Here is a 15,278-nt window from a genome sequence, read left to right on the forward strand (position 1 = left end):
TTAAAACCTGGGATCTGAACAGGGCAATCTGTTTCAAGAAGCCCTCCACGTGATTCTGATGCATGGTAAAAATCTGACTTCCTGGACCAGGGGCTTCCAAACTGCTCCCCATGAAACTTTTTGACAGTATATACATCTCAATCAGTCAAAGCCTGGATAGGGAGAGATCGGTGACATGTCTACGGTGCGAAATTTAAGGAGGCACTCGCTCTCACGGTCCTACAAGGACTGCACATCATGAGAGTGACTGACCCCTTAAATTTTGTACCCCTGTACCACCCCTGCAATTAGTAATGAAATGAATTGTCACCTATTTTCCTTGCCCCTTTTATGGAGATCAACTAAAATGCCTGAAAAGATCAAAGAAGAAATAAGTATGAGAAAATCTCAAACTGCACAATCAGACACTGAATAATTAGTACTTGGCTATATGATATACTGTTTCTTACTCCAATTAATATATTATGCAATTAAGATTTTTAAGCACTGGAAATATTAGCTATGGCCTCCTGAGAAGCACTGTGGGCATTTATCTGATATGTACTATTTCTCCAACAAGAAATCTTAATACATTTTTAATAATAAAGTTCTTAAGTAAACTGCAAGGATTAGAGTATCTGTAGTTTTTAAACTGTCATCTATGGAGCCCCAGGGTCAGGGAATAAATCTCAGGTGCTGTTGTGAGAATGGTTCCAATCTTCACTTCAGCTTCAACCAAAGTGGCTCCACAGATTCAAACACAAGTTTTGTTTTTTTTACAAAACAGTCCAGTAGAGGCAGGGTTCTAGTGTTGGAAAAAAGTTTTAACCTTACCATGATATGACTCCTATTTTAGGACCTTTAATCTTATACTAAAAATCTGCAAGGAATATAGCATAAATATTATTAACAACACTGAGTAGAGATAATCTTGTCTGGCCTGAAAAATGTCAGAATTTACTGCAGTTGTGACATGAAAATGGACAGACCATGGAAAACAGAGTAGTGGCTCCCAGCCCTTTGTAAACTATGGAAACATTTCTTTAAATACAATTTTAGAAAAAAGTCCAGAAAATAAAAACATGTAGGAGTAATCTGATTAAAAAGAATGAGACTTCTTTTTCCTTGTTAGTCTTCCTCTTCCTGCTTCCTAAAATACCATCCTTTCCCCCACCTGTCTCCGCACCCTCCAGCCACACACAAACACAGAGCAGCCCTTGAAGAATTACCAGAGAAACACCATGAAAAAGTAAAGTCAAAGTAATAAAATCACTTTATCTGAATTAAAAAGATATCCATTTTTAAATGTTCACCATGTAGAAAGTTACCAGAATAAAGTTCATAAAATTGAGAATAAAGTATATAAACTAAACTTTTCAAAGTACACAACATACACTAAATACTAAAGAACTTAGAAATCAGCTGCTTTATTTCAAGGAACCCTGAGCTGCTCTGAGAAAAGCACAAAAATGGCAAGGCAATGAAATGCTGTTATCCCCCACTATTCCTACTTAAAAGGACAAAATGACTGACTATTCTAATGTTACTGATAAACCTCCTCCCTCTTGTTTAGGATCTCAACAGATAGTTTGTTCAAAGGTATTTGGGATGGCTTTCCCTATACTCTATACTCTATAGCCCTGTAGTTCCCTATACTTCAAAAAACTCTATACAACAATAAAATATTCTAGAATGGGAAAGGCTTAGTTGATCTAGTAGCACAGACAATATAATTTACATAAAGTATCTCACCAAGCACGTGTTTGTACAAACATCTGATTTTCTTTACTAAATTGTATGTTCAAATATTCACCAAATTGTGATCACATTTCACATGTAAAGTTCTTAAAATACATCAACAGCATCTGTTCTAACCACTAACTAATGTGCCAGAGAGTAAGTTCATTTCACTATTCACAACCTGAAATATGAAACAGTTTAAATAAATTTATTTTAGTTACTTAAATTCTACCAAAAAACACACTATCGAAGTTTGCAACGCATCAAAAGTAGTCTTTGTGTTCTTTGCACATCCATGAGGACTGAAAAAAAAATACACAATTCACCTATGAAATTCTACTTGCAGCATTTTAAGGGCCTCAAAATCTATTAACAAAATATTCTTTAAGAGCTGGGCTGAGCTTTACTCTTATCATTTCAGAGTTAAAGTAGGAAACATATCTTTGACCTTTGCAATCATAAGTGTATCAAATAATATCTTTCCACTTTTAATTACAAAAATGTAGCTCTTATAAAGCATACGTGATAACTTTCCATTATTATATTAACCTTTTATAAGTAAAGATGTCACTTTACCTTTATTTTTCTGAAGAAAACCTCTGCTTATATGTGAAAGAAAACCAACTTTGCAAAATTTAACTATTCATTGCAGAACTTAAGAATAAGACAGTAAAACAAGTCACCAAATATTAAGATGTAACAAAGCTAGGTCAGAAAAAGAAATTTCACCACTACAGGAAAGAAAACCTTGAACACAATTTTAAAACACCAATTTCTAAAAAGTTGAAATTCAAGTAAGAAGAAAGTAATTCAGTAAATACTGTAATTTACCATTTTGTATGTCTTTGTCTTATTCATAAAGCATTACATTTGTGGGCTCTAAAGAGTTGTTTTTTGTTTTTATTTTTTAATGACAAAAAAACACTGAGTTATTCCAACTCTTTTTTTTTTAAGAATAAGATATTAATTTAAAGGTAGCAGAATTCCTTTAGTCTCTAACTTCACTAAATCAGGTAGGCAGAGATTTACAAAAGCAGTCATGATTTTTTTCAGAAGTATTTTCAATAATATTCATAAGTATTTGATAATTTAACTGATATTTTATGTAATAAGAAATGAAAAAATTTAGAACTGAAAATACTCATTTCAAAGATTTTATCTAAATCTTTGTATACTTAAGATGCGTTTTTGCTCTTGTTGTAAAGGCAAAATAATACAGAATAATCTTTCACTACAAATAAAATAAATAAGAACAATTTAAAGATAAGACTATGTTTAGGAAAGACTTTTTAAAAGACATGATAAAATAATTTATAACACATACTAAAACAGAGCTATAAAATGCCAAAAAAAAATAAAGGAAATTGCACTTACATCCATAGCTCTCTTAATAAAAGGTATCTGTGTGCCACTGTCCAGATCTTCATTTATAATAAGCCTTCTAGCCCACTGACCTGCCCTCACAACACCACTACCATGAATTAAAACCATCAGTTTCTGTGGATTTGTCAAAGCATCCTCACTCATAAAGATAAAACTCTTTGGTTCACTCTCAGTGGCATCTACCTGTAATTAAAAAAAATTAAATAATAAATAAATGTTTTCTGATCAGGTTTAGACACAAATGAGAAAACAACTAATGGTTACTATAAATTATAGAATGACTATTACAGAATTATAGACGTAAAAAAACTTTAAAATAAAATTTTCATTAGAGATTGATAATTATATATAAGGTAGAGGAGCAAAAAAAGACATGATAGTAATTTAAACATATAAAAATATGAAAAAAGAATACTGGAAATATGTCTTTCTCCATTATTATTGTATATTTAATATTATATTATCATTATAAAGAATAACTAATTTTTAAGTGCTTCCTATGATCTAGATACTATGCTAAATGTTTAAAAAATATTATTTCTGTTAAGGTCGCACTATTATTATATTCATTTATAGATGAAGAAGTTGAAGCCTAGAGAGTTTAAATAACTCGCCCAAGGTCACACAGCTATTAAGCCTATAAGTTATAATAGAAATATGCTGCACCTAAAATAAAAACCAGAAAAACCCAGCTGGAGAATGCACATATTGGAAAACCATATATTAGCAAGGAAAACTACTAAGCTTTTAACAACAGTAGGAGGGGGAACTATTTAAAAATTCAAACACCAACTGTTCTGTGTAAATGGACTTTGAAATTTCATTCAGAGTATGAACACAGGATTATATAACAATTATTTTATGAAGGAATATTATTTGTATACTTTGATAACCTTATTTTATGTACTAGTTATTTATGGTATGAAAAGTGAACATTCTTAGTCATTTTGATTACACTTAATAGTTAGGTTTATACTAGATGATGTATGATTTAGATTTGAAAGATTCAAAAGACTTTTAGAAAGGGATAACTTCCCAACCTCTTATTACATATGCCATGGCATGCACTGAGTGGTATTCCACATCAGCAGTGGCAAGTAACTAGGAATGGCAGCCTTTGTGCAACCAGGTCAGAGCCAAGTTAAAATCTTGACAGCTGGTAATAAACACCTCCTCAAATAGAGAAAGTCAATCCACATGCTGGGTAATGCAATAGCACTTCACTTCATCAACAATATAGATTCATAAAATTACCAAAATAAGAAAGAAAGAAACTCAATACCAAAAAATGCCTTGGATTCCAAATGTTCCCAGTCACTACTCCTGGGACACACAAAAAATTTTAAATTTCCCTGTTTCTAAAACAATCAGATTGGTGTCAGTAATGGATGCTTAGCCAGTTGTGTAAACAGAGCACAAAAGGTAATTATTTCAGCAAGAAGAGCACGGCCACAGGGTTTAAGAAAAAAATACCACCTTCTCAGTGAAGCCTTCTCTGACCACCCCATTTAAACACTTCCCCAAGAATTCCCTAGTCCCATTCTGTTTTATGTTCCTCCATAGCACATAACACAATCTAATATGCTTTTAATAATATTCTATTATTTACCATCTGCTCCCTCCACTAGAATGTAAGTCCAGGAAGGCATAGACCTTTGTTTGTCTCCAGCTACATTCCCAATGCCTAGAAGAAAGGCTGGCACATTGTAGGCACTCATTTATATAAGAATGAATGAACTTTTGGAATAAAGAATCTTATCAAGCATCACTAGTGAATTCCTTTAGATAAAAGGCATTTAACTAAATAATGCATCCTCTTAACTGCTTACAATACTTGCCTGGTTCAGAAAGCACAAATGGAAGATTAAATGAATGCATGACTACAAAGAATTTTAAAAGAACTACACAATGCTTAGAATTAAAATGGCATATCTGTATCTTTATTAGTAGTAATTAAATATGCAGTAAGAGAAGTATGAAGTATAACACTACCACATTAGCTTCACTTGCATGTGACGTCTAGAATAAACAAATTACTATGATGACAATGGATATGACTGAAGTCACAGAGGAAGAAAAGTGGATGGGAGACAGACGAAAGCCAACTCTGAGAAAAAAAACTCCCTTTTACCTAGGAACATTATATGAAAGCAGATGAATCATTCAGTTAAAATGGCTTAAAAAAAGAAAATGGTGATAAGAACAAAAGAAAAAATTAAAAAGCAAAGCTGTCAGTGAAAAATAAAAAAGAGGCTACAGAGGTTTCCAGTCATTCATTTACCAAAAAGTATGTCTAAATATGCACAAATAAAAGAGTCTCTTAAAGTCAGTGAGGCCTTAATGGATTCTGGAATGTATGGAAATGGACATCTGTTTATCTTAATGAAAAAACCCCTAGCTATAGACTTTCCAGCAGGTGCTGATCACTGTTTCTTTTTTCCATCATACTAAGTCCCCTGTTACCAAGCACCTGAGTCAATTTTTTAAGCAATGGAATGTTGGCACTTTAAATTCCACAGTAATCACTTTAAAACTGGAAAAGTACTTATTTTCTGAAGATAAACATGTGTTTTTTTATATCATACCACTGTTCAAGAATTTTTTAAGGGGCTACAAGTCAAGGCAGCCATGAACAAATGAATAAATGTTTTACTTGAACATCCAGATATGCTGACTTTGAAAATATCAGAATGTCAGAGTATTTAAGGAAAAAAAATGAAAATGAACAATGTAATGGTATTAATGATTAAGGAATAAGAACAGTATTTAAGCTGGTCATTGACATATTCATCTCAATATAATGCAGAACTGTGAGTCTGCAGCTGGTGGCTATAATTTACTCTGTGTAAAATTAGTGCTAATTTAAAATAGAAAAATATCTATATGAATAAAATAATTTTTCCTTCATTAACTTAAGTTTTGAAATGGTTGTTCCAAGGCCATTTATCTTCAAACAATGGTAATTTACTAAGATGAGCTTTCATTAAGGAATACACATAAAGGTCATTCCAGTGTACCACCTCAGGTTAGAGACAAATCAACCTCAAAGGCCAATTGGTCAGTGAGACTGCACCAAACAATTTTTAGCAATTAATTCACTTTGGGATACTTATGAAAATCACTAATTTTGATATTTATTTAAATATGACTGAATAAATTGAATGCAAATCTGTAGTCAAGCTAAATTCATGTATCCAGTATTCTACACAAGTGTGAGATACTAAAATGGAGAATATTTTGTACCTATTTATGTGAGGTGGAAAGTAAACATGAGACATGATCATGATCTGTCAATCACGGACTTCCACGAAGTGCTGTCATTTAAAAAAAAAAAGTTTTTCTTTCTTTGTTAAATATTTCAACTGTAACACTAAAACTTAGTTTATCATCAGGAAAAAAAAGTTTGGTGGTATTCCTGTAGTAAAAAAAAATGACTTTGAACAACAACAAAAAAACCCCACTCTCACTGCTAGCTTTGGGATTTAAGAGAACTCAGGAGAAAACTAATACTTAGGGAAGAAAAATTCACAACTATATAAAATATGTGATGATAATCTAAGGAGAGATAAACTTCCTAAAATAAAAATTTTCTTGTTTCCTTAATGTTTATAAAATTAGGGAATCTTTACTAACCAAAAATGGACATGAAGGTTGTTATAGGTCTCATATAACGTAAAACTCCCTCTGTGTAACTTTATAGTCTAAATTTAAAAAAGAGGAAAATAATCGAAGTCCTTCTAAATCTAATCTCAGGCTTTCTATAAAGAAAATTAATGAACGGCAATCATATAACATGAGAGATATGGCCAATTATCTTGTAATTTGTTCTAGAAATCTAGGGAATTAAAGTGAGTTTAAAGGTTCCATGGAACTAGAAGTATTACGGAGTTAAAGGACTCAATATTAATTGTGCTGTAACAATGAATTAACCTAAGGCTCTTTAAATATCATTCTTCAGAAACTTCGAAAGAAACAGAATTAACAAGAAAAGAAGACTGGACAAAGTGACAAAATTCTACCTTAACTTTCCAGAAGACAAAATTCAATATATAGTTTTAATAGAGTAAGACACTAGACCTAAAGTCAAAACTAAAAGAGATTTGAATCCAAAAAAGACTTTTATATTCACTCCCCAAAAGATACTAAAATCTTGGTTTTCACATAATTCAAAAGGAAGGAAAGGTTTCAAAAAAACAAGGGTTGGCCTAGTCATTACGTGGAATAATATTGAATATTTTATTCCCTGCTATGTCACTAGCACTTGGAACAGTACCTGGTACCCTAAAGTAAATATTTGTTGAATGAATGAATAAATGATTAACAATGTGACCTAGTACTTGAGACTGCCTATAGAAAATTAAATATAAAATAGATTTCTTTTTAAAAAAAATCAACTTATGGAATTAATTTGGGAGGATGGATAGCATTAAAAAATCCTCAAACCCTCCAATTCATAGTAGAATAACACTGCCCAAAGAACTTTAAAATTTCATGCAAAATTTCATGTAAACAAAATTATCAATATTCAAAGTTTTGTGCCTTAAATAAATTACTTTCATGAAGTCTTGGAGATTCATATAGATTGTAAAATCAGAGAGTTGTCAGGGACCTTAAAGATCATCTAGTCTACCATCAATACACACATAAGGTTACTATTTCTTCATTTAAACATTTAATATTTCATGTTTTCCATTAAAAACAAAAAAGTTCTTTTGAGAAGCTGAATCACAGAACAAATTTCAAACTTTTTCACTCTGAAATGGCAAAATGTGCAAAACTTCAAAAAAGTGTTCTACCAAAAAAGAGATGAGTAGTGTTATGAAACACGAAGCACCAGGGGTGAATCTGGGGATGTGCAGAGGAAATAACAGAGAAATAAAACATATAATTAAAAAAAAATCAAGAAATAATTAAAGCGATGGTGAATGTCTAATGCAAGAAAAGGAATGCTGGTTTACTTCAAATAAATACGTAAAAATAAATTATAGCAATGAAATGAGAAAAGGTAGAGGAAAGGGTAGTCCTTTTGTGTCATCATTTTCAAAAAAGACTGGAAATCAGTTTTTCTTTACACTGAAGAATATTACTTTTTAAGAACTATTGTGAACAATGAGATGAGATATAATGACAGGAATTTAATATTTTCTTTATCAATATCAAAACACTAGGATCTTAACATTTAAACTTATCACAGTTAACCTAAAACAAAAGTTTTCTTCTGAATTGAAAACTATTTTATTTGGAACTATAAATATTTTTAAAAATTGGACTTACTGGAATAGATATTTTTTTCAAATTACAGTCCTTTTCCAGGAGCTCGTATACATACTTCGTGATGATCTAAGTAGGAAAGAAATAACATATTAAGATGCAAAGTTGTCCATTATCAAAATTCACATAAATTATTAAAATTTATTGCTCTGAATATCTATCTTGGAATATTTTCATATTAAATTAAGAGGCTCTTGGGCTTCCCTGGTGGCGCAGTGGTTGAGAGTCTGCCTGCTAATGCAGGGGACACGGGTTCGAGCCCTGGTCTGGGAAGATCCCACATGCCGCGGAGCAACTGGGCCCGTGAGCCACAACTACTGAGCCTGCGTGTCTGGAGCCTGTGCTCCGCAACAAGAGAGGCCCTAATAGTGAGAGGCCCGCGCACCGCGATGAAGAGTGGCCCCCACTTGCCACAACCAGAGAAAGCCCTCACACAGAAACGAAGACCCAACACAGCCCAAAATAAATAAATAAATTTAAAAATAAATTAAAAAAAATTTAAATTAAGAGGCTCTTTACTGGTTTACTTCCTGCTGCTGTGTACTGAATAACTATGGACCTTAATACTAAGGATTCGAAATAGTTAATATAAACACAAAAATACACAAGGACTTTCTATTTTACAAAGCAATACTCTGTAAGCATACTTTCCTTTTTTTAGTATTTCTAGAATTCTCTTTTCCCTATAATTTCCCTATAGGTATTATATCTAATATAGTACTATCATGACTCTGCTGAATCCTAACACTTCTTTTGTATTCCATGAATCAAAGAGGGAAAAGTCAGAGGTATTCCAAACAGAAAAGGAAAACTGATCCAGCAAAGCGAGGCACCAGTTAGTACTACCGGTTATATTAGGCAGAAACATGGCTCCCCAAAGATGTCTACATCCTAACTCCTGTTAACCTGTTAATATGTTATGTTACATGGTAAAAGGGACTTTGCAGATGATTAAGGTTAAGAACCCAAGATGGGGATATTACCCTGGATTATCTGAGTGGGCCCAACTTAACCATATAAATACTTATAAGTAAAACATTACAGAACAGTATGTCAGAAAGATGCAAAGTGAGAAGGCCTCGACAGGCCATTGCTGGTTTTGAAGATGGAGGAGGCAGACAACGAGCCAGGAAATGTGGTGGCCTTTAAAAGGTGGCATAATCCTCAGTTTATAGCCAGTAAGAAAACAAGACCGAGGTGCTATACTTGCAAGGAACTGAATTCTGCCAACAACTCAAAGAAGCAGTAAATGGATTCTCCCCCTAAAGACTCCAGAAAGGAACAGCCTGTCCAACACCTTGATTTTAGTCTGGTGGCACTCATACTGAACTTCTGACCTCAAGAATTGTAGGATAATATATTTGTGTTGTTTTAAGCCACTAAATTTATGGTAATTTGTTACAGCAGCAACAGAAAACTAATACACTATTTCTATTAAACAAAGCAAAGCAAGTGAGGACAGAGATGTCTGGAGTAAAAGTGATGATTTAATAGGCTTTAATGGTCATTTTAAGGAGTGTTTCAAAAATATCTTGAATCATCTATGCACAGTATCTCAGAGAATAATTTTAGCAGCAACATAATTAAAAGTCAAATCTTAATATGAAACAAGATCAGATGATTTTTTTTTAGAAAAATTAAGATGACTTTGGTGCTGTCTTCTGTCATCTGAAATAAGATTCTCTATCTTGCTTTCTCTAAGAAGTCCAAAATCCCTCCTTCTCTGTATACATATTCATTCATTTTAGAAACAGTATATTAGATGTATGCTAGAACAGCTTTATATTGTCTGGTAATAGTAATTTCAAAAGCTACAACACTAAACTAGAACTAGGTGATAATCTACTAGTTATTAATTGAATAGTATTCCTATATTTTATGTAGAATTTTAAATTATGTTCATTATACCTTCACCAGAAAGTAGCAGTACTATAAACCTGAAAGAGTAAATATATGTATGAGTCTAAAAATATACATGAAGTTATAAATGGGTTACCACTTCAAGAGAAATGGTTTAACTAAATGAGTGGGTTATCATTTCTAAAAATTTCCTTCTATGAAATCATAAAATATCCTTACATTTAAAGAAACAATAAAACCAATCAAACTTAAACTCAAATGAATTCTACTACCATGCAAAATACTTACAAGACATAATTTGAGAATTAAAAAATTATTTTGTCAGGTTATACCTTATATCAATACGAAATACATATTGCAGTTAATTCTCAATTTCATACTGCAATATAATACAAAACAATTCAAACATTGCCTACATTTGACTTTGAAAAACATTATAGAGCAAGTATCTGTTCTAATAAAGCCATACATCGAATAGAGTTGGAAAGACACTACCTAACTTGCCCAATTTCCCTTGCTCTCAAAGTCCTGACTGCAGAAGAAAAGCAACCATAAACTAAACCATCTAACTTGTAGGCAGTTTTCTCTGCTGGAATGTTCTCCTTCACCCTAGTCATCATCCAAGAGTCATCCTCCATCCACCCTAGTCATCCTCCAAGTCATCCTCCAAGAGAGTCATCCTCCAAGAAAGAAAAAAAAATTACTACACCTGATAATTTCTCTGGATTTCTTTTGATTCCTAAGAAGTAGCCATATAGCTAAAATTAAATGAATCCACAATGGAAGACATAGGGAAGTATTTTTGAGATTATATGTTCATGAAATAGATCCCTTGGCTAACAACAAAATAATGCCCTCTACAAGCTGGAGTCAAACTAGACATTTTCTAGCTCAGGATTTCTCTACCTAGGAATTAAAGAAAATGTTAACAGAAAGAGCAGGGGCGATCAAAGAAATAGACAGTGGGAAGAAGGAAAATGAAGTCTGATAAAAATTAATTCTTAATGGAGTACTTCCAACAGAAGGGGTATACTCACCCTGCAATAAATTTAATTGACATTTATTGAGCAGTTGCTATGTGCTTATCATGTACCTCGTGCATTTCTGCATTATATCTAGTCATTAATTAAATAAGAAGCTAACAATGACACCCTTTATTCCTGCAAAAGAACTGAAATTATTCTGGCAGATTATAATTTAAGGAGGTGGGTAATGAAACTAAGAAGCTTCCCAGAAGGTACTTTAGACCTTTTTGCAACTGGATTTGAGAAATAAAATGGGATATATGACAAGAAATATGACTGAAGAAATGAAAGAAAATTAACATAAATATTTTAATTAAATAAAAATACAAAGTTAACTTTACTATTAGATGCCAAGCTTCTGTTCTTTCTTACTCTGAAGAAAACCCTCTCGTTAGTAAGAAATTAAGTTTGACCTCATTGATTCACAGCAATAACAATTTTCATTTCTCAACTTTATTAATGGTAAGATAAAAATTTCTGTATTGGGCCCATCACAAGAGTAAGAACTTTAGACCAAGGAACAAAACACCAACATCCATAAATCCTGAGTAACATCCACCTCTAGAGAGGACAACTAAATGCTAAGAGTACCCTGATTTGGAGTATAAGCGTGGATGAACTGAACCAAAAGAAATACTCTCAAAGATTTAAGTATATCTATGACATTTTATGCCCCGTAATCAAAGAAAGTCTCAGAAAACAGACTCAATAGACTACCAACCTGAATTAGTGAAATATGAACTATAAAAGATTTTAAAAGGAACAACTTTTAAAGAGACTTAGGTTAATAAAGGTTAATAAATTGTTACCTAAGATAAATCTAGTTCTAATTGATAGAATAAAATTAAGTGATTTGTAATTAGTACAGTGAAGTGACAGTTTTGTTAGTTTCCCTCTGCCTAAAACAATTATGTATATGATTTCTGTATTAAATAGATACGCAGAACAGTTGAAAACAGTTTAGTTTTACCTAAGCAACTCCTTTTAACACTACTCATTTGCTTAGGAAGCTCTGATTTCACAAATAAGCCAAGCAGGGTCAATACAGGCAGTCTGACTTACAAATGTATCACAAATGTAAAAAAATTTGATATTATGAGTTTTTACTATATTAGAAGTTTAATAATAATTTTGGAAACATACTTTTGCATTTAAAACAGTCTTCGTTAAGATTATCTCAGTTTCACTTCACTTATTGATACAAATAGCACTTTTAAAACTCCATGGCTTTTAAGAAACCAGTCTTACTCATTTCATCTCTAAACAAAGTGCAAGTAGTAGAAGATTTTAGCTCTGAGCAATTACTTGATTTAAAACATGTTTATCCCCAAAGCAGTGTAATTTTTACCTTCAGGGCTGAGCAATTCATGGTTCAACAGAATCATTTAGTATTATATCAGCAAGAACAATGTAGTACTTCTACGAGTACTAAAAGTTAGTAAGTAGATGAGATTTGCATATTAAATTTAATATTATAGATTTTTTCCATTTTTAAACAAAACTGGAAAATTTATAATTATTATAGCTTAATAAAAATAGAAAATATTAATGCTCAAACAGTAAATAACCACTTTGCAAAATATCTACTTCTAATATTTTTAAAAAACTTTATGCATACAGTTTACTTTCTACTTTAACATGCTCTCATATTTTTATTTTTTAAAATTTATTTTATTTTTGGCTGCATTGGGTTTTCATTGTTGCTTGCATGCTTTCTCTAGTTGCGGTGAGCGGGGGTTTCTCTTGTTTCAGAGCACAGGCTTTAGGCATGTGGGCTTCAGTAGCTGTGGCACATGGGCTCAGTAGTTGTGGCTCATGGGCTCTAGAGAGCAGGCTCAGTAGTTGTGGTGCACAGGCTTAGCTGCTCTGCGGCATGTGGGATCTTCCCGGATCACGGCTCAAACCCGTGTCCCCTACGTTGGCAGGCAGATTCTTAACCACTGCGCCACCAGGGAAGCCCGGTCTTATATTTTAGATAAGTATTTTATAAATCACATACAAAATTTTTTTTTAAATTCATGCTGACCATCTTTTAACTGGCAAGTTTATTTAATTCATTGTGATTACTGAATTTAGATTTAACTTTTCATTGTATTTTGTACCTTCTACTTACCTTGCTTTTTATATGTTTCTTTTTTTCTTTTCCTATCTTTTAATAGATTAACTTTTCTTTACTCCTGCCTTTCTGGATAAAAGTTACATATTCTAGTTCTATTCCTCTAGTGGCATCTTTATAGCTTTAACATGAATATCTGACATATCAAAGTCTAAAATTAATACATTTTCTTTTCCTCTTGAATAGCTCGACTTGAAAGAGCTTTAACCCATCTTTTTAACTCATCTTACATACTATTTGTATAAGATATATATTTTTCCCTTGATTTGTACTTTTTGTGTGTGTGTTTGTGATTATTTTGCTTTATTTACGTAAAGTTTGTTTTGATTTCCCACGTGATAATCAATTCATTTGCTCAGCATTCCTTTTGGGGTACATCTCTTTCACTCTCCTTAGTTCAGTTTTCTTCTTCATTAGTTCTTTAGGAAAAAGTAAACTGTCAGTTTTTTGTCTTAAAATATCCCTATCTGGACCTAACACTGAATGATAGTTTTACTTGGGCATAAAGTTCTAGAACAATAGATATTTTCTCTGGTGTCTTCTGGTTTCCATGGTTATTGTTAATACTTCTGCTGTCAGTTTTACTGTGGTTGTAAGTAATCAGGCTTCATCCTCTGGTTTCTTTTATGATCTTTCCCTATGTCTCTGATATGCTGTAGATTTACTATAATGTCTAGGTATAGATTAAGTCTTATCAATCTTCCTGAGGACTCAGTGTACTTCTTGAACCTTTCACCAATTCAGAACAATTCCAGATAGTACTTCTTCAAATACTTCCTCACTCCCATTCTCTTCTTCTGGAACTCCTACTAGATACATGCTGGACATTCTTGTTCTACTCTCCCTATTATAAGCCCACTTTCATATTTTCCATCCCTTTTTATCTCTCAGGGCTACATACTGAGTAATTTCCTTAGGTCTACCTTCTGGGATTCTAATTCTCCCTTCAGCTGTGTCTAATCTGCTATTTAACTAGTCCACTGAATTTTTAACTTTATTGACTGTATTTTGATGTCTGTACATTTTCTTGGGTATTATTTAATCTATGCTTTCTTTTTTATATTGTTCTAATATTTGTTATATGTCATTTTTCTTTTCTTATGTTTTTAACCATTTAAAATACTTATTTTAAGGTCTCTAAATATTAGTTCTCTTATCTAATGTTTTTGTACCTCTGGCTCTTCAATTATGGTCATCATTAAAAAAAAAATCACCTTAAAGCACACTATCTTCATAAACCTTCCCCCTAAAATATTTCCTCTGTCAACAGGAGTCTATTCAGCAAATAATTATTTACTGGCTTTTAATCTTCTGCTTATTATATTCCTTTTAGTCTTATTTCCTCTACTTAATGTACGTTCCTTGAGAATGAAGACTATGGGTTTTTTTATTATAATTCAAACTAAAGCAAGTGGAATAAGGTGCTCAACAAATTATTTTGGTTTTCAACTTTTTCTAAGTTTTCATTATTGAATTTGCAGAAACAGGCCTAGAAGAAAATCCTGTAACTTGGCTGACTATCCATTTACCCTCCAAATTCTTTCTGGAGATTTCTTGGTCCCATAAATTTCAGATTAGAATATTTAATATAAAATAAGAAAATATTTAATATAATAACATTTAATATAATATACATGGTTTTCTCAGGTTTTAAGGTGAAAGAGTGGCTAATATGAACAGGATATAGTTTAATTTGGGGCATTTTACAACATTTTGTTTACTACTAACATGCAAATATACCGCAGCTAAAGTCCAGCGTGCCTGATTCCAAAGTTAGCTCATCTAAATATGAAGGGTGAACTTCACGATAATCAGCATCTGTAATACCTTTATCATTAGTAACACTGAATGAAATACTACAGTCCCCGGAGTGCACTGCTTTGACAACCCTACCAGTCTCAACT

At 32.3% G+C, this 15,278-nt stretch overlaps 1 protein-coding gene across 5 annotated transcripts in view; it reads right to left on the minus strand.

Moving 5' to 3' along the window:
* The window catches only part of FAM172A (family with sequence similarity 172 member A), a 426,299-nt gene that overhangs the window by 316,017 nt on the left and 95,004 nt on the right, over positions 1–15,278 (minus strand). For 3 of the 5 annotated variants that reach the window (XM_029218731.1, XM_029218729.1, XM_029218730.1), the window contains 2 exons: positions 8,377–8,442; positions 3,094–3,285 (listed from right to left, as the gene is read on the minus strand). In XM_029218731.1, the coding sequence (XP_029074564.1) occupies positions 3,094–3,285; positions 8,377–8,442 (258 nt within the window). The remainder of the gene's footprint in view (positions 1–3,093; positions 3,286–8,376; positions 8,443–15,278) is intronic. The other 2 variants (XM_029218732.1, XM_029218733.1) reach the window with 1 other exon arrangement.

The sequence above is a fragment of the Monodon monoceros genome, unplaced genomic scaffold (assembly GCF_005190385.1).
Source record: "Monodon monoceros isolate NGI ecotype Baffin Bay Population unplaced genomic scaffold, NGI_Narwhal_1 Super_Scaffold_12, whole genome shotgun sequence".
Taxonomy (NCBI): domain Eukaryota; kingdom Metazoa; phylum Chordata; class Mammalia; order Artiodactyla; family Monodontidae; genus Monodon; species Monodon monoceros.